The following is a 24,810-nucleotide window of genomic DNA, read 5'->3' as shown; positions in this document are numbered from 1 at the left end:
GTATCTTAATTTGGCTTTCTGAATTTGGGGGAAGTATAGCAAAGTAAAAATTAATTTGTAAATAATAGATATATATTTCATTCACTGTAGTTTATTTGAAATTTAAGGTGAAAATAATACATGATGAAAATATAAATGATTCGACTTTGAGTACTTAATGTAAACTTTATAAATTTGTACTTAAAATACTTAAAACATTAAAAAAAGTTTAGATTTATCAAATACATGGTATTTAACTTACAATCATCCAAGGTAGTTTTTTTATCTTGTAGCTCTTAAAAAGGTTAGACTTTGTTTTTAAAGTGCTTTTCCTGCTATAATAGTTTCTTAACTTTTGGGCGGTTATGGCCCTGTTGGAAAAACAATATACTTAAGCAAGATTTAAGTGTGATTTACAGGGGTTTACCACTTTGTTTCCCTCTTACCCACAAACTCAAAAGCCTACATGGACTTCAGATTTAAAATCTTGTTCTAATTCCTTTGGGAAGTTTGAATATTTAAACTCTAGATCTTATCTGATTTGCAAACTGTCTCACTGTTTTTGAAACAAGTTTTTGTTTCCAGACTTAATTCTCAGGAAACCGTACTTTAATTCCATGAAGAAAATTTTAGGCCAGGCACAGTGCTTCACACCTGTAATCCCAACACTTTGGGAGCCTGAGGTGGGACAATCACTTGAGACCAGCCTGAACAACATGGCAAGACCCCGTCTCTACAGAAATTTTAAAAATTAGCTGGGCATCGTGCTCTACACCTGGGGTCCCAGCTACTGAGGAGGCTGAGGCGGGATGATTGCTTGAGCCCAGGAAGATACAGTGAGCCATGTTCACACTGCTGTACTCCAGCCAGCCTGGCTTACAGAGTGAGACCCTGTCTTAAAAAAAAGAAAAGAATATTTTAGTCTCCCATATGTATCTACAGCACAGAATCGAACTAATGCCTAACCAGTTAAATTTTTTTTTATTATTTTATTTCAATAAATAAGTGAAACAGGTGGTGTTTGGTTGCATAGGAAAGTTCTTTAGTGATGATTTCTGAGATATTGGTGCACCCATCTCTTGAGCAGTGTACACGGTACTCAATGTGTAGTCTTTTATCCCTCACACCCCTCCCACTCTTCCCCGTAAGTCTCCAAAGTCCATTATATTACTCTTAGGCCTTTGCTTCCCCATAGCTTAGCTCCCACTTATACGTGAGAACATATGATGTTTGGTTTTTCATTCCTGAGTTACTTCACTTAGAATAATGGTCTCCAACTCCATCCAGGTTGCTGCAAATGCCATTATTTTGTTTCTTTTTAAGGCTGAGTAGTGTTCTATGTTGTGTGTGTGTGTGTGTGTATATATATTATATATAATACTACTATATATTATATAGAATACTACCATATATACTACTATATATTATATATAGTAGTATTGTGTATATATAATATATAATGTATTATATAATATATAAATACGTAATATTTATAATTATTCATATATTTATATTATATATATTATACATATATGCTATTATTATATATTATACATATACACTATTACTCCTGCAATAGTGGCCATAATTTAAGAATAAAAAAAAATAGATGTTGGCATGGATGTGATGAAAAGAGAACAGTTTTACATTGCTGGTGAGAATGTAAACTGGTACAACCACTATGAAAAACAGTATGGAGATTCCTTAAAGATTTAAAAAGTAGAACTACTGTCTGATCCAGGAATCCCACAGCAGGGTATCTACCCAGAAAAAAATAAGTTATTAAAGGAAAAAGACACTTGCACATGCAATGTTTATAGTGGCACAATTTGCAATTGCAAAAATATGGAACCAGCCTAAAAGCTCATTGACCAACAAGTGGATAAAAAAAATGTGGTGCATATATATATATATGTATACACACACACACATACACAATATGGAATACTACTATATATATAATATATATAGCTTGGATTACAGGCACATGCCACCATGCCTGGCTAATTTTTGTGTTTTTAGTAGAGACGGGGTTTCACCATGTTGGTCAGGCTGGTCTCGAACTGCTGACCTTGTGATCACCTGCCTCGGCCTCCCAAAGTGCTGGGATTACAGGCATGAGCCACTATGCCTGGCCCATATATCTTCTTTTAAGAATTGTCTATTCATGTCCTTAGCCCACTTTTTGATGGGATTATTAAGTTTTTTTCTTGCTCATTTGTTTGACTTCCTTGTAGATTTTGGGTATTAGTCCTTTGTTGGATGCATAGTTTGTGAATATTTTCTCCCAGTCTGTGAGTTGTCTGTTTACTCTGCTGATGATTTCTTTTGCTGTGCAGAAGCTTTTTAGTTTAATAAGGTCCCATCTATTTGTTTTTGTTGCATTTGCTTTGGGGTTCTTGGTCATGAACTCTTTGCCTAAGCCAATGTCTAGAAGATTTTTTCCAGTGTTATCTTCTAGAATTTTTATGGCTTCAGGTTTAGATTTAAGTGTTTCATCTAACCAGTTAATTTTTAATCTTACTAGCTCTTTACTAATTAAGCATGCCATTTAAAAATTAATGAATATGAGTATTTAGATTTTTCAATATTCTTGTACAACTGATAAGAAAGACTTATTGACATACTTTATAGAAAGAAGGAATTTATTGTTTTCTTAAGAAACCATCATTTTTCTAACTGTCATTTAGTACAATGTGTTATATTTTGAATCATTGATGTAGAGATGAAGACATGCAAAGTTTGGCTAGTTTGATGAGTATGAAGCAGGCTGACATTGGCAATTTAGATGACTTCGAAGAAGATAATGAAGATGATGATGAGAACAGAGTGAACCAAGAAGAAAAGGCCGCTAAAATTACAGGTTGGTTTTATTAGCATTAAACTAAAAGTTTATCTTTTGTTGCAGAGTTCAAAAACTCATTCTCATTTCCCAGGAAAAAACAATTCTACTTATTGGGTTTTTTTTTTTTCTTTAAGCCTTTCTACAATAAAATATACTATTTAGTTCTCTGAAAACTTTCCATGCTGTTCATAATAGATTTTAGCAGTTTAAGATCAAGTACAAGGATGGTCAAAATAACAAAAACATTCTTGAATTATAGTACAAAGCAACCTAAATCTGGTCATACTTATTTTGTCAATGTGTGGATGAAACCTCTGTAAGTAAAGATCTGCCTGTAAAGGATAATAGGACACAATAAGGAGATGGATTGGCCAGCTGCTTCTATTTCATATTCATTTATTTACTTGAATTATGTGGACATTCTGTGTTTTGAATTTATATATCTTATGTATCCTGGTATTGAAGCTTCCATGCAGGTATTCCTTCAAGCTGAGTTGATCAAGCTACGAAGAGGTTAAGTGGTTAGAACTTCTTTTTATTAATTGGTCAATAAATATTTATTGACAATTTGGCTATCACACTTAAGCAATTGATGTTATACTTCTATTATTGCTGTGAAAATTAAGCACAATTTACATATTCCTTTTAGTTAAATTAATTGCTCTAAATTTCTGAATTGATGTCCCTTCACTTCTATCATCTGTTTACCTCTTGGTGATTTTTTCAAATTCATTTGGGCACTTTGTCATTCATCTTCTGATTCTGCCTCAACTCTTGCTATCATGTGGGGGATTTCCATTTACTCCATGGATCACTCATTTAACTATTCAGCTAAAAAGTTCTGTGACTTCCTTGACTCTGAAGACCTTCACTTCCATTCCACAACAAGAAATCTATCATAAGGAACTGCTCAGACTTGTGTGCAAAATTAGATGTTTTTTCATGTGTAAATTTTATTATTTTCTAATTTGTGATTGCAGTTTTTATTTATTATTTGGCCCAACCATGTTTTGGAGAGTGTGTTTTACCATGTGCTTTGTTTATTTATTTCTAGTTTGTTTGCTTATTCATTCAAATAAAATTCAAAAGTCTCTTGAATTTCAAATGTTTTAAAAATTTTATTGAGGTTTTTTATTTGTAGTCTAGATATATGATGTATACATTTTCTATAAATATGTTTTTACATGTATATTCTATTTGTTGCATTCATCATTAGACTCAACTTTTCATTATAGGCATAGTTTGTTTTACTGAACTTTGCTTTAATGCACTTCACAGATTTTTTTTTCTTTTTTCTTTTTTTTTTTTTTTTTTTTTTACAAATTGAAGATTTTTGGCAACCCTACATTGAGCAAGTCTATCAGCTTAGTCTGCTTAGTCTATCAGTCTTGCCAACAGCATGTGCTCACTTCGTTTCTCTGTGTCTCTGTGTCATTTTGGTAACTTTTGCAATATTTCACACTTTTTCATTATTGTTATATCTGTTATAGTGATCTATGACCAATGATCTTTGATGTTACTATTGTAATTATTTTGAGGTGCCATGAATTGCACCCATGTAAGACAGCAAACTTAATCAAGTGTGTTCTGACTGATCCACCAACCAGCTGTTCCCTGGCTCTGTTCCTCTCCTTGGGCCTCCTCATTCCATGAGACATAACAATGTTGACATTAGGCCAGTTAATAACCCTGCAATGTCTATGGGTGTTTAAGTGAAAGGAAGAGTTGCATGTATTTTCCTTTAAATAAAAAGCTAGAAATGATTAAGTTTTGTGAGGAAGGCACGTCTAAACTAAAGATAGGCCAAATGTAGAGGCCTCTTGTGCTAAACAGTTAAACAAGTTGCGAATGCAAAGAAAAAATTCTAGAAGGAAATTAAAAGTTCTACCCCAGTGAACACATAAAAGATTTAAGAAATGCGTAAAGCCTTATTGCTGATACAGAGAAAGCTTTAATGGTCTAGATAGAATATCAAACCAGCCATAGCATTCCCTTAAGCCAAAGCCTAATCCAGAGCAGGGCCCTAACTCTGTTCAATTCTGTGAAAGCTGAGAAAGGCGAGGAAGCTGCAGAAGAAAAGTTTGAAGCTAGCAGAGGTTGGTTCATGAGGTTTAAGGAAAGAACCCATGTCCATAACATGGAAGTGCAAAGTAAAGTAGTAAATGCTAATATAGAAGCCACAGCAGGTTATCCAGAAGATCTAACCAAGATCATTGATGAAGCTGGCTACATTAAACACTGATTTTCCATGTAGACAATACAGCCTTCTGTTGGAAGAAGATGCCATCTAGGAATTTCATAGCTAGAGGGGCAAAGTCAACACCTGGCTTCAGAGCCTCAAAGCTTCAAACGACAAGTTAACTCTCTTCTTAGCACATCTTTTTATCGCATGGTTTACTGAATATTTTAAGACCATTGTTGAGACCTGCTGTACAGAAAAAAGATGCTTTCCAAAATACTACTACTCATTCCTTTTTAGTACGCTCCCTAAAAAAGCAACACCACTGCTCATTGACAGCGTACCTGGTTGCCCAAGAGCTATGATGGAGATGTACAAAGAGATTAGTGTTGTTTCTGCAGCACATAGTTCAAGGAGTAATTCTGGCTTTCAAGTCTTATTATTTAAGAAATACATTTTATAAGGTGTAGCTGTCACAGGTAGTGAGTGATTCCTCTGATGATCTAGGCCAAGTCAATTGAAAACCTCTTGGAAAGGACTCACTGTTCTAGATGCCATTAAGAATTTTGTGATTCATGGGAGGAGGTCAAAATATCAACATCAACAGGAGTTTGGAAAATAGAAGAGGCTGATTCTGATCCTCATGGCTGACTTTGAGGGGTTCAAGACTTCAGTGGAGGAAGTAACTGCAGTTGTGGAAAAATAGCAAGAGGATCAGCATTGGAAGTGGAGCCTAAAGATATAACTGAATTGCTGCAATCGCATGATAAAACTTGAATGGATGAGGAGTTGCTTCTCTGGATGAACAAAGAAAGTAGCTTCTTGACATGGAAGCTACTTCTGGTGAAGATGCTGTGAACGTTGTTGAAGTGACAACAAAGGATTTAGAATATCACATCAACTTTGATAAAGTAGTGGCAGGGTTTGAGAGGATTTATTTCAATTTAGAAAGAAGCTCTACTGTTGGTAAAATGTCAAACAGCATTGCACGCTACAGAGAAATTTTTAATGAAAGGAGGATTCAATTGATGCAGCAAACTTCGTTGTTGTCTTATTTAGGAAATGGCAACAAGTATTTTAAGGAATTACCCAACCTTCAGCAACCAACCACCACCCTAATTAATCAGTAGTCATCAGTATCAAGGCGGACCCACCAACACCAAAAAGATTATCACTTACTGAAGGCTCAGATGATTGTTAGCATTTTTTAATTAAGGTATATATGTTGTTCTTAGACATAATGCTATTGCACACTTAATAGACTATAGTATAAACATAACTTTTATATGCACTGGGAAGCCAAAAAGTTTTTGTGACTTGCTTTATTGCAATATTCGCTTTATTTTAGTGGTCTGGAACCAGACTAGCAACATGTCTGAGATTATACCTGTACAGTTGAGGCTGGAACAGCATGGATTGAAGTGCATGGGTCCACCTATACATTATGTTTTTTCAGCCAAACACATGGAAAATACGGTATTCACAGTGTACAAAGCCTACATACATATGGAGGGCGCACTTTTCATATATGTGGGTTTGGAAGGGCCTGCTTTGGGACTTGATGTATGGATTTTGGTATAGACAGGGTTCCCGGAAGCAATCTTCCATCTATACCAAGGGATGACTGTATATGTATCTTATTTTTATAGTTTATTTTTTAAAGACAGAAAACTTCACTGCTAAATTATTTATTCTATAAAAGTTTATTCTCTTAAAGCCTCATTATAATTTGTATCAGTTTGCCCCATTTAATGCCTCTTGCCTTGAAATTTTGCTTGTTGATATTTGTAAACAATGGTATTTTTAGATTTTTATTTTCTTGGCATATTTGTCACTTGATTTTTAACCTATCTGTGTTAAGTGCTTCTTTTATATACAGCATTTGGTTGATTTAACTTTATAAGCTTTGCCCTTCAACTGATATACTTAAATGTATTTATATTACTTTATTTATACTTTTATTTTGGGGCTTTTCTTATTTTTTCCACCCATCCCTTACCTGTTGCTTTTCTTAGGTTTTCTGTATTTAAACATTTTTCATAGAGTAACTTAGAAGGTATATAACCTAGTTTCATTTTAGGCTGGTATTCTCTCTAATAAATAAATAAGCCAGACAAAAAAATGAGTAAACTTTTATTTCTCTACTTACATTAAAAATAAAGCAAAAGTTATTGACTGTCTTCTTGTAGAATGAGAGATGCAGTATGATTCTCTTCTTAACTTTATTTAAACCCTTCCCTGCAACCCCTATTGGCTATTATGTTTATTTCAATAACATTTTGCTAATTCCTTTCAATAGTATATACTGACATTTGCATTGTATTTTATAATGATGTCAGCAATAATTTTTTAACTGTGATATCTTTCCCATCTTTGTGTTTTGGCTTCTTTTCTTTTCTTTCTTTCTCCTTTCTTTCTTATTTTGGTTATTTGGCTATCTGGAGTATTTCCAGAAGAATAAGTGGGTGTCTTTCCCCTAGTATACCACTCACCTTCTACCTTGTCTTAGTTTGCTTGGGCTGCTGTAACAAAATACCTTAGGTTGGGTAATTTGTAATCAACAGAAATTTATTGCACACAGTTTTGGAAGATGGGAAATCCAAGATGAAGGAGCCTGCAGATTTGTTATCTGGTGAGAGCCTGTTCCATGTAGATGGTGCCCTGTTTGTGTCTTCATGTGAAAGAACAGCAAAGAAAAGGGGCAAGGGACAAACTTGCTCCCTCAAAGCCTTTTTTTTTTTTTTTTTGAGACAAGCTCTTGCTTTGTTGCCCAGGCTGGAGTGCAGTGGCACAGTCTCGGTTCACTGAACTTCCACCTCCCAGGTTCAAGGGATTCTCCTGCCTCAGCCCCCCGAATAGCTGGGATCACAGGCGGGTGCCACCACACTCAGCTAATTTTTGTATTTTTAGTAGAGATGGGGTTGAACCATGTTCACCAGGCTGGTCTTGAACTCCTGACCTCAGGTGATCCACCTGCTTCCCTCCCAAAGTGCTGGGATTATAGGCGTGAGCCACCGCGCCCGGCCCTTAAAGCCTTTTATAAGGGCAATAGTATTACCCACGAGGGCAGAGCCCTCATGAACTAATAACCTCTCCGTAAGCTCCACCTCCTAATACCTTCACCTTAGGGATTAAGTTCCAACGTAGGAATTTTGGGGGGACATCAACATTCAGACCATAATATACCTATCCTTCAAAATTTAATTCACTTGTCACATACTCTGAGAAGCCTTTGATGCCCCCTCCCTCTTAAGCGTGACCATTCCATCCTTTATGGTACTACCATATACAAATGTAGGCATTTTCCTATAGACTGAGTTTTTATAATTCCAGTGGGATATTAATTGGATCTTTTTAGTTAGAGAATATGGTTTATTATTTATAGATGGCTTTTGATTAAAACTAAATCTCAATTAGATACGGGTACTTTTAAGTCAGAATTTTTAAAACCACACATTTGCAGTTGTTTTGAGCAGTATTGTGCTATTTTGATCACAGCAGTGGGAGAATAAATGATAATATGTTACACTTTCTACACTAGTATTGAAAGAAAGAGTAAGAACAGTAGATTTTTGAGGAAAATATAGATGTAATGATTCAATAATTATTAGATTTCCTAGCTAAACCCTTGTTGATTAAACATACTATTCCTTATTTTCTAAAATTCCTGCAAGAGCAGTAATTTTCTTTTAGACAGTTCAAAATTCTCTGAACCTAATTGAAGAAATTGTTTTGAGGCAACTTTGGATGCCTCTACTTTGTGTTATTTACATTTTTTATATTTTATGAAATTCCCTGAAAGTAGAAACTATGTTCTAATCATTTTTTCATCTCTAGCTTCCAGCACATTATCTGAAACATATTAGGAATTGAATATATCTTTTTTCTTCATTATTATTATACTTTAAGTTTTAGGGTACATGTGCACAATGTGCAGGTTAGTTACATATATATACATGTGCCATGCTGATGTGCTGCACCCATTAATCCGTCCTTTAGCATTAGGTGTATTTCCTAAAGATATCCCTCCCCTCTCCCCCCACCCCACAACAGTCTCCAGAGTGTGATGTTCCCCTTCCTGTGTCCATGTGTTCTCATTGTTCAGTTCCCACCTATGAGTGAGAAAATGTGGTGTTTGGTTTTTTGTTCTTGCGATAGTTTACTGAGAATGATGATTTCCAGTTTCATCCATGTCCCTACAAAGGACATGAACTCATCATTTTTTATGGCTGCATAGTATTCCATGGTGTATATGTGCCACATTTTCTTAATCCAGTCTATCATTGTTGGACATTTGGCTTGGTTCCAAGTCTTTGCTATTGTGAATAGTGCCGCAATAAACATACATGTGCGTGTGTCTTTATAGCAGCATGATTTATAGACCTTTGGGTATATACCCAGTAATGAGATGGCTGGGTCAAATGGTATTTCTAGTTCTAGATCCCTGAGGAATCACCACACTGACTTCCACAATAATTGAACTAGTTTACAGTCCCACCAGCAGTGTACAAGTGTTCCTATTTCTCCACATCCTCTCCAGCACCTGTTGTTTCCTGACTTTTTAATGATTGCCATTCTAACTGGTGTGAGATGGTATCTCATTGTGGTTTTGATTTGCATTTCTGTGATGGCCAGTGATGGTGAGCATTTTTTCATGTGTTTTTTGGCTGCATAAATGTCTTCTTTTGAGAAGTGTCTGTTCATATCCTTCGCCCACTTTTTGATGGGGTTGTTTGTTTTTTTCTTGTAAATTTGTTTGAGTTCATTGTAGATTCTGGATATTAGCCTTTTGTCAGATGAGTAGGTTGCAAAACTTTTCTCCCATTTTGTAAGTTGCCTGTTCGCTCTGATGGTAGTTTCTTTTGCTGTGCAGAAGTTCTTTAGTTTAATTAGATCCCATTTGTCAATTTTGGCTTTTGTTGCCATTGCTTTTGGTGTTTTGGACATGAAGTCCTTGCCCATGCCTATGTCCTGAATGGTAATGCCTAGGTTTTCTTCTAGGATTTTTATGGTTTTAGGTCTAACGTTTAAGTCTTTAATCCATCTTGAATTGATTTTTGTATAAGGTGTAAGGAAGGGATCCAGTTTCAGCTTTCTACATATGGCTAGCCAGTTTTCCCAGCACCATTTATTAAATAGGGAATCCTTTCCCCATTGCTTGTTTTTCTCAGGTTTGTCAAAGATCAGATAGTTGTAGATATGCGGCGTTATTTCTGAGGGCTCTGATCTGTACCATTGGTCTATATCTCTGTTTTGGTACCAGTGCCATGCTGTTTTGGTTACTGTAGCCTTGTAGTATAGTTTGAAGTCAGGTAGCGTGATGCCTCCAGCTTTGTTCTTTTGGCTTAGGATTAACTTGGCGATGTGGGCTCTTTTTTGGTTCCATATGAACTTTAAAGTAGTTTTTTCCAATTCTGTGAAGAAAGTCATTGGTAGCTTGATGGGGATGGCATTGAATCTATAAATTACCTTGGGGAGTATGGCCATTTTCATGATATTGATTCTTCCTACCCATGAGCATGGAATGTTCTTCCATTTGTTTGTATCCTCTTTTATTTCATTGAGCAGTGATTTGTAGTTCTCCTTGAAGAGGTCGTTCACGTCCCTTGTAAGTTGGATTCCTAAGTATTTTATTCTATTTGAAGCAATTGCGAATGAGAGTTCACTCATGATTTGGCTCTCTGTTTGTCTGTTATTGGTGTATAAGAATGCTTGTGATTTTTGTACATTGATTTTGTATCCTGAGACTTTGCTGAAGTTGCTTATCAGCTTAAGGAGGTTTTGGGCTGAGACGATGGGGTTTTCTAGATATACAATCATGTCATCTGCAAACAGGGACAATTTGACTTCCTCTTTTCCTAATTGAATACCCTTTATTTCCTTCTCCTGCCTAATTGCCCTGGCCAGAACTTCCAACACTATGTTGAATGGGAGTGGTGAGAGAGGGCATCCCTGTCTTGTGCTAGTTTTCAAAGGGAATGCTTCCAGTTTTTGCCCATTCAGTATTATATTGGCTGTGGGTTTGTCATAGATAGCTCTTACTGTTTTGAGATCTGTCCCATCAATACTTAATTTATTGAGAGTTTTTAGCATGAAGTGTTGTTGAATTTTGTCAAAGGCCTTTTCTGCATCTATTGAGATAATCATGTGGTTTTTGTCTTTGGTTCTGTTTGTATGCTGGATTACATTTACTGATTTGCGTATATTGAACCAGCCTTGCATCCCAGGGATGAAGCCCACTTGATCATGGTGCATAAGCTTTTTGATGTGCTGCTGGATTCAGTTTGCCAGTATTTTATTGAGGATTTTTGCATCAATGTTCATCAAGGATATTGGTCTAAAATTCTCTTTTTTGGTTGTGTCTCCACCCGGCTTTGGTATCAGGATGATGCTGGCCTCATAAAATGAGTTAGGTAGGATTCCCTCTTTTTCTATTGATTGGAATAGTTTCAGAAGGAATGGTACCAGTTCCTCCTTGTACCTCTGGTAGAATTCAGCTGTGAATCCATCTGGTCCTGAACTCTTTTTGGTTGGTAAGCTATTAATTATTGCCACAATTTCAGAGCCTGTTATTGGTCTATTCAGAGATCCAACTTCTTCCTGGTTTAGTCTTGGGACAGGGTATGTGTCGAGGAATTTATCCATTTCTTCTAGATTTTCTAGTTTATTTGCATAGAGGTGTTTGTAGTATTCTCTGATGGTAGTTTGTATTTCTGTGGGATTGGTGATGATATCCCCTTTTTCATTTTTTATTGTGTCTATTTGATTCTTCTCTCTTTTCTTCTTTTTTAGTCTTGCTAGCGGTCTATCAATTTTGTTGATCCTTTCAAAAAACCAGCTCCTGGATTCATTAATTTTTTGAAGGTTTTTTGTGTCTCTATTTCCTTCAGTTCTGCTCTGATTTTAGTTATTTCTTGCCTTCTGCTAGCTTTTGGATGTGTTAGCTCTTGCTTTTCTAGTTCTTTTAATTGTGATGTTAGGGTGTCAATTTTGGATCTTTCCTGCTTTCTCTTGTGGGCATTTAGTGCTATAAATTTCCCTCTACACACTGCTTTGAATGTGTCCCAGAGATTCTGGTATGTTGTGTCTTTGTTCTCATTGGTTTCAAAGAACATCTTTATTTCTGCCTTCATTTCGTTATGTACCCAGTAGTCATTCAGGAGCAGGTTGTTCAGTTTCCATGTAGTTGAGCACTTTTGAGTGAGTTTCTTAATCCTGAGTTCTAGTTTGATTGCACTATGGTCTGAGAGAGAGTTTGTCATAATTTCTGATCTTTTACATTTGCTGAGGAGAGCTTTACTTCCAACTATGTGGTCAATTTTGGAATAGGTGTGGTGTGGTGCTAAAAAAAATGTATATTCTGTTGATTTGGGATGGAGAGTTCTGTAGATGTCTATTAGGTCCGCTTGGTGCAGAGATGAGTTCAATTCCTGGGTATCCTTGTTAACTTTCTGTCTCGTTGATCTGTCTGATGTTGACAGTGGGGTGTTAAAGTCTCCCATTATTATTGTGTGGGAGTCTAAGTCTCTTTGTAGGTCACTCAGGACTTGCTTTATGAATCTGGGTGCTCCTGTATTGGGTGCATATGTATTTAGGATAGTTAGCTCTTCTTGTTGAATTGATCCCTTTACCATTATGTAATGGCCTTCTTTATCTCTTTTGATCTTTGTTGGTTTAAAGTCTTTTTTATCAGAGACTAGGATTGCAACCCCTGCCTTTTTTTGTTTTCCATTTGCTTGGTAGATCTTCCTCCATCCTTTTATTTTGAGCCTATGTGTGTCTCTGCACGTGAGATGGGTTTGCTGAATACAGCACACTGATGGGTCTTGACTCTTTATCCAATTTGCCAGTCTGTGTCTTTTAATTGGAGCATTTAGTCCATTTACATTTAAAGTTAATATTGTTATGTGTGAATTTGATCCTGTCATTATGATGTTAGCTGGTTATTTTGCTCGTTCATTGATGCAGTTTCTTCCTAGCCTCGATGGTCTTTACAATTTGGCATGATTTTGCAGTGGCTGGTACCGGTTGTTCCTTTCCATGTTTAGTGCTTCCTTCAGGAGTTCTTTTAGGGCAGGCCTGGTGGTGACAAAATCTCTCAGCATTTGCTTGTCTGTAAAGTATTTTATTTCTCCTTCACTTATGAAGCTTAGTTTGGCTGGATATGAAATTCTGGGTTGAAAATTCTTTTCTTTAAGAATGTTGGATATTGGCCCCCACTCTCTTCTGGCTTGTTGAGTTTCTACCAAGAGATCTGCTGTTAGTCTGATGGGCTTCCCTTTGTGGGTAACCCAACCTTTCTCTCTGGCTGCCCTTAACATTTTTTCCTTTATTTCAACTTTGGTGAATCTGACAATTATGTGTCTTGGAGTTGCTCTTCTCGAGGAGTATCTTTGTGGCGTTCTCTGTATTTCCTGAATCTGAATGTTGGCCTGCCTTGCTAGATTGGGGAAGTTCTCCTGGATAATATCCTGCAGAGCGTTTTCCAACTTGGTTCCATTCTCCCCGTCACTTTCAGGTACACCAATCAGACGTAGATTTGGTCTTTTCACATAGTCCCATATTTCTTGGAGGCTTTGTTCGTTTCTTTTTATTCTTTTTTCTCTAAACTTCCCTTCTTGCTTCATTTCATTCATTTCATCTTCCATCACTGATACCCTTTCTTCCAGTTGATCGCATTGGCTCCTGAGGCTTCTGCATTCTTCACGTAGTTCTCAAGTCTTGGCTTTCAGCTCCATCAGCTCCTTTAAGCACTTCTCTGTATTGGTTATTCTAGTTATACATTTGTCTAAATTTTTTTCAAAGTTTTCAACTTCTTTGCCTTTGGTTTGAATTTCCTCCTGTAGCTCAGAGTAGTTTGATCGTCTGAAGCCTTCTTCTCTCAACTCATCAAAGTCATTCTCCATCCAGCTTTGTTCTGTTGCTGGTGAGGAGCTGCATTCCTTTGGAGGAGGAGAGGTGCTCTGCTTTTTAGAGTTTCCAGTTTTTCTGCTCTGTTTTTTCCCCATCTTTGTGGTTTTATCTACTTTTGGTCTTTGATGATGGTGATGTACAGGTGGGTTTTTGGTGTGGATGTCCTTTCTGTTTGTTAGTTTTCCTTCTAACAGACAGGACCCTCAGCTGCAGGTCTGTTGGAGTTTGCTAGAGGTCCACTCCAGACCCTGTTTGCCTGGGTACCAGCAGCGGTGGCTGCAGAACAGCGGATTTTCATGAACCGCGAATGCTGCTGTCTGATGGTTCCTCTGGAAGTTTTGTCTCAGAGGAGTACCCGGCCGTGTGAGGTGTCAGTCTGCCCCTACTGGGGGGTGCCTCCCAGTTAGGCTGCTCGGGGGTCAGGGGTCAGGGACCCACTTGAGGAGGCAGTCTGCCGGTTCTCAGATCTCCAGCTGCATGCTGGGAGAACCACTGCTCTCCTCAAAGCTGTCAGACAGGGGCATTTAAGTCTGCAGAGGTTACTGCTGTCTTTTTGTTTGTGTGTGCCCTGCCCCTAGAGGTGGAGCCTACAGAGGCAGGCAGGCCTCCAGGAGCTGTGGTGGGCTCCACCCAGTTCGAGCTTCCAGGCTGCTTTGTTTACCTAAGGAAGCCTGGGTAATGGCGGGCACCCCTCCCCCAGCCTCACTGCTGCCTTGGAGTTTGATCTCAGACTGCTGTGCTAGCAATCAGTGAGACTCTGGGTGTAGGACCCTCCGAGCCGGGTGCGGGATATAATCTCCTGGTGCGCCGTTTTTTAAGCCCATCGGAAAAGCGCAGTATTAGGGTGGGAGTGACCCGATTTTCCAGGTGCTGTCTGTCACCCCTTTCTTTGACTAGGAAAGGAAATTCCCTGACCCCTTGCGCTTCCCGAGTGAGGCAATGCCTCACCCTGCTTCGGCTTGCGCATGGTGCACTGCACCCACTGTCCTGCATCCACTGCCTGGCACTCCCCAGTGTGATGAACCCGGTACCTCAGATGGAAATTCAGAAATCACCCATCTTCTGCGTCACTCACTCTGGGAGCTGTAGACCGGAGCTGTTCCGGCCATCTTGGCTGCAGCCAGGAATTGAATATATCTTAACTGAAAGGCCATAGTGAATGAATGAAGCTTCATTCTCTCTGGCTTATCTTGTTCCATTTGACATTTAATCACATAGTATCTTGTACAGGGTAGAGTGGTTCCATTTTATAGAAGGGATATGTTCTGGAGGGCACACATAATTCAAAGCTCAGTAATTCAAAACTAGTTTTCTAAAAGGAATGAATGTAAATTGTGTGTGTTGAAGAAGAAGGGGCGGGTGGGGCAGTGGGTGCCTTGATGTATGTTCTAAGTCCTAATAAATTCATAATGATTATAGTATATTTTTTATTCGATATTACAGTTTTTTTCTTGTCATTTTCTATTATGTTTGCAGAGTATGGTAACCTAAATAAATAGCACAACGTATTATGGCAGTTGTTTGGCTTCCTTAGTTGTATTTTTGAACACATGTAAATCCCATTCTAAAGTTACTAACTTCCAGGGATATTTTTTTTTAGCAACAGCACGACCACTTTAAAAGTGTTTGAGTGAAGTAGTTTTAGCAAATAAGAAGTTTATTGAAATTTAACAGCATTAATGTTAAAATAATAGCTCAAGAAAACAAAATGGACATATTTTATAAATATGGTTACAAATAAAGTATGGTAAGTATTTTTATTTACCAGCAAAAGTGGCAATAACTTAAACACAGTTTGTATTAACTCTTCCTTCCAAGTTTGAAATTGACACAATTTTTATGGAGGAATTATTATTTTAAATTGTTCCTGTTAATTATATCTTAGTATTGCAATCTAAATGCATAAAGTGCAATTGCATTATATCACTAAAAATTATATTGAATGTATTATTTGTCCAATAAAGCTCAAAATTTCTTGAGGGAACAGACTGTTAACAATTGTGTACCTCTTAGATTGACATCTCACGGTTATTCATGTAGTGAGTAATTTCTTATGGAAAGTTGCTGTTAAATTAGCAGTATTTGACAAAAATATATCCTCCAAAATTACAGTCTTTGCTAGGAGGTGAAAGTAAGTCCATGGTATCTGTACTTGCACTGATCAAAAATCCCTACACTGTTCTGAGACAGACTCCCCTGCTAAATAGATACATATTTGGGGACTAGCTCTCAGGCAGGAACCATTTATTGATGCTATTTCTATAGATACATTTTACTGAGGTGCAGCACCAGTGAATAGGCAGGAGAATTTTGAATTACAGTTGGAAAAATCACTGAAATGTAGCAGGAGTGATAGACCTTGGAGCTGGAGAAAAAATGCCTTTTAATAGAAAGTTTGCTGCAGCCAGTAGTACAAATTATGAAACCATATGGTTTCAGAACAATAAATACCTGCAGTCACACAGTGCTTGAGCCAGTATTTGGCAGTATGATCATCTTTGGAATTCATGTTGAATTTCTGAATACACACCAACAGGAAGAAAAATAAAGACCCCTGTATTACAAAGACAAGGCCCTGTTGAATACATCACAGAAAATCAAGTTCAACTGAAGCAGTTTACAGTAAGCATTGTTAAGAGAACTCAGACATTATGAGGCTCCTGAAAGACCCCTGATACTCTTAAAGTTTGTTGTGTTGCAAAGATCACCATGGGGTCTACCTAAAATCAGCTGGACATTCAGATTCATTCACATGACCTACATAGGCCAAACAGTATTAGATTCACTTAAAAGGATATTGGATAGGAAACACAATATGCCAGCAGGGTATTCCTTTTTCACCAGAGTCTTCACAGCAATCTGAATACTGTTGTTTATCCCCTACCACCAAATGACAACTTGGGTACAAAGCGACAAGATTCAGATAGTTGGGAGCAGGGATTGCCTTGTCTTAAAATCCCCATGCAGCACAAGAGCAGATTATCTTTTTTTTTTTTTTCTTTTAATACCCAAACTGGTCTGAGCTAATACCTTTGTATCAGTTTCATGGGTACAGTTTCCAAGGTTCCTATAAGGGACATGCACATTTATAAGAGTCTCCACATTCAGAGAAGCTAAAACCTGTGGCCTTACACCAGCTATATAGTTCATTCAGAATCTTCCCATCCAGATGCAATTTGTCAGTCAGGTTTGATTTTTACCATAAGCAATGTTTCCTGGTGTTTGTTAATCCTTTTCCCATAGTTGATAAAGTTATTTTGGGAGAAGGAAGAGAGAGTGACGTATTGGCTACCTTCAGGGAACAAAATCTAACAGCACAGATGGTAGTAGAGGAGATACCAATTACATATTAAGGAGCTAGTGTTGATGATGGTATGACTCAGCCCTCTGAGATTAAATTCTACTTAATAGGGCTATGAATGGAGATAAGTAGGTATCCCACCTTTTATTAGAAGGCTCCTTAAAATAAATATGGGACTCTGGTCAGAGAGTAGGACCATTAATTTCCTTCTGGTTTTTACCTGGCATCCACCCACCAGTACCTAGGCATCTCATGAACAAAATCATAGGATTGTTATGGGCTCAATTAAAAAAAAAAAAAGATTAGCCAGGCTTGGTGGCATGCACCTGTAGTCCCAGCTACTTGGAGGTTGAGGTGAGAGGATTGCCTTAGCCAAAAAAAATTTTGTTTAAATAAAAGTTAATTAAAACGACCACCTATTTTTATTTTGGAGGTCAGTTAAAAGGATGAGAATATCTGGAAAACTGCCTCTGTTATTTAGTCACTAAGGTTGGGAATAGGAGGAAAGCAGAGAGGTAGGGCAATTCTGATCCCTTGAGCCAATAAGTTTATAAGGTATCATAGCTACCTTATTTTTAAAGGAGTTTGAAACCCTAGGATGAGAGACTGACGTCATCAGGAATATATCTTTGCAGTCTTAGAACTCAAATATATGAACTCAGAGAATAGTAACAGTAGCAGAAAACACAGACTATAAATTCAGCTTGCTTTCTCTGTCACTCTTAAATGCTAATGCTGCTTTATTTGTACTTATGACACTAAACATAATCTAGCTTCCCTGACTCCTGAGGCTCTGGGAGAATTCTACTGATACTGAGAACCCATCTGACAGGGCTTGGATGGGAATGAGGACTCTAAAAAAGAAGTCAGAAGCCTTCCAGTATTTAGGGGAGGAGCCAGGAGACAATTAATATTCAAAGTACCTAAATGAGTTCACTAAGGATTTATCGTAGGAATTCAAGGTTAGTTTAACCACATTAATAAAGGAAAAAAATTATTATATAATCAATTCAACAGATGCAGAAAGGAACATTTGACAAAATTCAACACCAAGTTTCTTAGCAAAATTTCGATAGAAGAGAATTTATTTATTTTGAGGAAGGACATTCATGAAAAGCTACAGCTAACATCATACTTAATGGTGAAACATTGAATACTTTTCCCCTAAGATTGGGAACAAGGCAAGGATGTTTGCTTTTACCATTCAACATTATATTTGAAGTTCTAGCAAAGTCACAGGATATAAGATCAATATAGAAAAATCTACTGTATTTTTATATATGAACAACAAACATTTGGAAAATGAAATTAAAATTTCATTTACAGTAGAGGTAAATAAAAAACAGACTAAGAAATAAATTTGACATAAGATGTGAAAAACCTCTAAGTAAAAAGTATAATACGTTACTGAAAGTAATTAAAGAAGACCTTAATAAATGGAGAGATAACCTGTGTTCATAGATTAGAAGATGCAGTACTGTTAAGATATCATTTTTCCTCAAATCAATCTGTAAATCCAACTCAATGCCAGTCATAATCCTAGCAGGTGTTTTTTAAAAGTAAAGAAATTCAGAAGTGATTCTAAAGTATATTTGGGGATGAAAAGTAACCAAAAGAATCTTGAGAAGAACTGAATTATAATAGTAATGTTACTTGACATGAAAATTTACTATAAAGCTGTAGTAATCAAGATAGTGTCAAATTGGCATAGGATAAATAGATCAACAGAACAAAACAAAGTCCTGAAATATACCCAAGCTTGGTCAATTATTTTCAACAAAGTTGTCAGCATAATCCAGTGGGGGAAAAAGTCTTTTCAATAAATGATGCTGAACAACTGGCTGTTTGTATGGAAAAAATGAACCTCAACCCCCACCTCTCCACATACATTAATTCAGTGTGTTCATTATAATTAATAACAAACATTAATTCAAGATAGATCATAGACCTAAATACAAAACTGTAAAATGATGAAGCTTCTGAAAAAAAGCAAAACAAAAACCTAGAATCCTGTGTTTCTGACCTCATGGTAGGCAGAGGGTTTTAACAGATGACACAGAAAGCAATAATCAGGAAGGAAAAATTTGATAGATTAAATTTAATCAAAATTTAAAACTTACACTCTTCAAAATAGATTATTTAAACAGCTAGGCATAGTGGCATGCACCTATAGTCCTAGCTACTCGGAGGCTGAGGTGGGAAGATAGCTTGAGCTCAGGAGTTCAAGTCCAGCCTGGGTAACATAGTGAGACTCTGTCTCTTAGGAAAAAAGAAGACCATTAAGAAAATGTATGAGCAAGTCATAGATTAGAAGAAAATAGTCACAAAGCATATATCTGTCACAGATCTTGTTTCCAGAACAGATTTTTATAAAAATGCCTTACAGCTAAATAATAAAAAAGACATGCGACCTTATTTTTTAAAAATGGACAAAGATTTGGACATATGGTTCACAAAGAAAGATCTATCACTAGCCAAATGGCACATCAAAAATATATCACTTTTAATCAGGGAGATGCAAATTAAAATCACAGTGAGATACAACTCTATATCTACTAGAATGGTTAAAATTTAAAAGATTGGCACTACTAAATGTTAGCAAGGATGTGGACCAACAAACTCTCATCCATTGTTGGTAGAATGTATAATGGTACCATCACATAATAAGTTTCTTTTTTTTTTTTTTTACTTGAGACAGTCTCACTCTGTCACCCAGGCTGGAGTGCAGTAGCATGATTTCAGCTCACTGCAACCTCCACCTCCCAGGTTCAAGTGATTCTCCTGCCTCAGCCTCTTGAGTAGCTGGGACTGCAGGTGTACACCACCATGCCCAGCTAATTTTTTTTGTATTTTTATTAGAGATGGGGTTTCACCATGTTGGCCAGGCTGGCCTCAAACTCCTGATCTCAAGTGATCCTCCCACCTTGGCCTCCCAAAGTGGTGGGATTACAGGTGTGAGCCACCATGCCTGGCACATAGCAAGTTTCTTACAACACTAAACATATACCTACCCTCTGACCCAAGAATTCTCCTCCTTGGTATTTACCCCAAATAAATGAAAACATATGTCTCCAAAAAGATTTGCACAAAGATATTCATAGCAATTTATTCGTAATAGTCCCAAACTGGAAATAGCTCAGGTGTACATCAACAGAAGAATGGCTAAACTGCAGTATGTTCATGAATGGAATACTACTCAGCAATAAAAATGAACTATTGATATGCCTTACAACATAGATGTACCTCAAAACCATTATGCTTAGTGAAAGAGGCTTTACATAAAAGATACACTATATGATTTCACTTATGTGATGTTTTTAGAAAAGGCAAAACTAATCCTGTGTGAAAAACATTAAAATAGTGATAGCCTGTGGGACTGGGGATTGACTGAAAAGAGGCAAGAGAGAACTTTGGAAGATGTTGCAGATGTTATGCAGCTTGGGTCACATGGGTGTATATGTTTGTCAAAATTCATTAAATTGTACAGTCTAAGATTTGTGCCTTTATGTGTATGTGTAAGTAAAATACTGGAAAGTAGCTTGTAAAAATTATAGTAAATATGTTAGGTTTGTAAGAAAATGAATGATTTCTCACTTTCTGATTTATTGATCTACTGTGTGGTATAGCTGGTCTCCTGACTGTGTCCTAATGAATTAATACCTCCCAGTATTCATGCTCTTTTATAATCTCCTCCTTTGCAGCTGGGCTGGCCCGGTAAATCACTTTACCCAATATAATAAAATGGAAGTGACTATGTAACTTCCAAAACTAAGTTGGAAGCTGCCTTTTAGCTTCTGCTTGGTCCTCTCATAATGCATGCTCTAGGAAAAACCAGCTGTCATGTAAAAAGTTCATGTACCCTGAGACTGCATTACTGAGAGGAACCCCAAACTAGCCATGTGGACAGGCCACTTGGAGAGCGAGAGAGATGCTTGGCCATCTGCGAGTTGTTCTAGCCTTTTCAGCCAAGATCAAACGTGAGTAAAGCCGTTTTGGACATCCAGCCCTGTCAAGCTTTCACATGACTTCAGCCCACTGCCATCTAACTACAATGAACTACCCAGCTAAGTCCAGTCAACCCACAGAACTTTAAGAGATAATAATTTGTTGTTTTAAGTCACCAAATTTTGAAGTGGTGGCTTAAAATATAACATTTCTATAGATAAATGAAACATTATAGATACATGCATACATGCATAGACATAGAGATAGATACATAGATAAACAAAACTGTATCTATAATGTAAAAATAAAGGATATTTTATATCTTCCTGCCTTTATAAGATGATGCAAAGTATTATGACTCATTCGGTTCATTTATTCATTCATTTACAACATACATTAAGTACTAGCTATGGGCTTAAAATTGCTAGTTGTTAGAAATACAAGACGAACATGACATAGTAGCACAGCTGTTGAATTCTATTTTTAATATATTTAGTGTGTGAGGGGACTATCTAGGGTCATTAGAGTAGAAGTGCCCACTAGGTAGTTGGTAATTCAAGTCTGGCACTCAGTATGTATTTGAGAATTATCTTCATTTATGTGTTTGTAGTTAAGCCAAGAAAATAGATGAATTCTTTCAAAAAGAACAGATTTAGGGGAAAAATGGGACCTATGATGGGATCCTAGGCAGAGGGAAGAGTAATTATTATTAAAACAGACTGAGACAGAACTCTCTGTCCGAGATAGGAAGAGAATCAGGAGATGCTAGTATCCTAAAAGAGGCAATCACATATTTATGGGCTTAAGCCTGTGGAGAAAGTGACTTTTTTTTTTTTACCTTGTTCTCTGCCAGAAAGTTGAAGAGTTACTATTTTAGACCATCTTAAAATAAGACATACCTGAATCTTGTTATAATTTAGAGAATAACGAAGATACTGCAAGATTTGCAGGTATATTCTAGCCTCTAGGAAGTTTTTTTTTCTTTTAACTACAGACTTTCTTAAAAGGAAAAAGCCACCTACTCGTCACTCGTCGTGCTACCATCCCCATCCCCACCTTTTTTTGTTCAATGTGATAATCTCTGGTGGTCAATTTCGATATTCTTTTGCCTTCCTTACTGTAAGGAAGAATCTCAAATTATTTGACCCTTTGCTTTGATTGCCTGCCCCTGATTTAGTTTCTCTTCTTATTCTCATCAATGTGAAGCAGGTCCATAACTGACATACAGTTACAGGAAATATATGGGTTTATTGCTCAATTTGTATAGTAGTAGGGGAGAAATATAACATTATTAGCATTTCCCAAACGTTTTCAATTTTCTGTGAAACAAGACTTTATAAAGTAATAAAGTATTGTATAAATATATTGGGTTGGGTAGTACTTTCGGTCAGGGTAGCATGTAACTGAAAAAACTTCCCATTAAAAAAATTCCAGGAATAAATTTTTGTTATAAATTTTCTTTTAAGTTAATTTTTTCCGATTGTAAAAGTAAAACATTGTAGAAAATTGGAAGAAACAGAAAAGTACTTTTTTTAGAAAGAGAAATACATAACAAAATTATGTATTTTAGGGTTTTGACCCACATAGCAACTGCCAATTGAAGTATTTGCATGGGAATTTTCACCAGCTGTCTAAAACTAATAGCCCAGTCTCAGTTGCTATCCACAGTCATCCAACACACAAACATAGCACTTATCCTAGATTTCTTTGCCTATCCTCTATGCCAAATTAATCATCAAATGTTCTTAATTTATTCTTCAATTAACAAGTATTTGTTTAGTGCCTTCCCTCATGGAGTGGTGATGCTTTGTCTTGCTTCCTATCCTTTCTTCCCAAACGCTGCCACCATGTTACTGCTGGAATGTAGTTTCTGAAATATGCTAGATTCCCATAACTCTCAGAATAAAGTTCAAATTCTTTAGTTTGATCACAACAACCTTCATGATAGGTCATTTGCCAGCCCCATCTCATTCCATTTCCTATTGCCGGCATCTTAAACTCCAACTTGCAGTTCTTCAAGTATGTCATGTTATCTTTGCCTCCCTTTGTCCTCATCCATATCCTCTTTTATTTCAGTAATCATAATGTCTATGTGTCTTGTGTTAGCTCAAATGTAGATAAAAATCCAGAAAGCCCTCCTAACCTCTGAGTTATATATCTCTCTTTCAGTTGGTTTCCCGTAGCCTACAGTGCTATCTCAATGATAATGTTTATCATACAGTATATATTACTTTACTTGCCTATCTGTCCCACTAAAATATAAAGCCATGAGAGCAGGTACTAGCACAGGCATGTAATAGGTACTTGATAAATGCTTATTAAATAGATAAGTGGTTTTTTTTTAGACGTTGCTTTTTTATGATTTGTGTTAACATTTATTTGCAAACCAAATAAGGGAAGCATTGGTATAGATAATCAAAATTACCTTTTCACTCTGTTAATGTAAATAAAACTCGTAGAAGCAGAAGTTCTAGGAGTGAAGTAGGGATTTACTTAAGCTAAGGATAAATGGTGGAAACTACTAGGACAGTTTGTCATTAGTGAAGAGAATGTAAAGAAGAAATTACTTTGAATTAGTTAATGAAGAAATGGCCATAAGTGATTTTAGATGTCACCAAAAGCATGATGATGAGGAAGACATACTCTAAGCATTCGGAAAAATAATTCAGTCATGTAATAGAGTCATCTTGATAGTATTTTTTAAAATGCCGACATTATACCTAAAATTCTATGGAACAATATTAATGTTTTGAAGGTAAGGACTAACTCTAATACTTCTTCTATATTCCCTGCGGTGCTCAAATGTAACATGTTTAATAAATGATTGATTTCTTCTCTCCTTAAGATTACTTTTAGGAACATAAGGTAATTAAAACGTCTCAGCTATATGAAGAAAACTACAAATATTTGAGCACTGTGTAAACATTTTTTGACCTATTAATTGCACATATGGGAATATAGGACTAATAAATAATACTAAGATACATGATAAAATGTGGATAATAATAATACTTTGGTTATTTATGAGAATTAACTGATTTTGGATGCAAAGCATTTCCTACTGCTTAATAATTAACTGCTATTATTTCTTTTTATATTTTATATTTTCAAAGTTATTCATATTTTATATTTACAAAGTTATTCCTGTGGGGCAAATAAATAATACTAATATACATGATAAGATGTGAATAATAATTCTTTTTTGATTATTTATGAGAATTAACTGATAATGGATGCAAAGCCTTTCCCACTGCTTAGTAATTGTTAGCTGCTGTTGTTAATATTTCTTTTTATATGTTCAAAGTTATTAATATTTTTAAAGTTAAAAATAAATCATTTGTAAATTTTGAAAAATGCCCAACTAGTAAAGAATGAAAAAAAAATCCGTCCTGAGACTGGTAATCACTTAACATTGATCCTACACTCCATTATATTTTTCCTAAAAATTATAAAATTACAGTGACTGCTAGAGGCAGGTAAATTATCTAATTTATGAATTAATTCTACCTACTGAGAAATTTGCTAGGTTACGTTGAGTCAGAGTACGATTTAAAACTATTGGCAAAACAAGATGGAAGAAAAAACTTTGTAAGTCTGACTATTTAGCTCCTACTGTTCAAATTGGGATAAAAAGTTCAATTGGTATTA

At 36.3% G+C, this 24,810-nt stretch overlaps 1 protein-coding gene across 39 annotated transcripts in view; it reads left to right on the top strand.

The window, feature by feature from the left end:
* Window positions 1-24,810, top strand: part of EHBP1 (EH domain binding protein 1) — a 381,714-nt gene that overhangs the window by 156,551 nt on the left and 200,353 nt on the right. For all 39 annotated transcript variants that reach the window (XM_054475129.1, XM_063648666.1, XM_054475115.1 and 36 more), the window contains exon 7: window positions 2,703-2,842. In XM_054475129.1, coding sequence (XP_054331104.1) covers window positions 2,703-2,842 — 140 coding nt within the window. The remainder of the gene's footprint in view (window positions 1-2,702; window positions 2,843-24,810) is intronic.

Source organism: Pongo pygmaeus, chromosome 12 (assembly GCF_028885625.2).
Source record: "Pongo pygmaeus isolate AG05252 chromosome 12, NHGRI_mPonPyg2-v2.0_pri, whole genome shotgun sequence".
NCBI lineage: Eukaryota > Metazoa > Chordata > Mammalia > Primates > Hominidae > Pongo > Pongo pygmaeus.
This window is presented reverse-complemented; position numbering and strand designations above follow the sequence as displayed.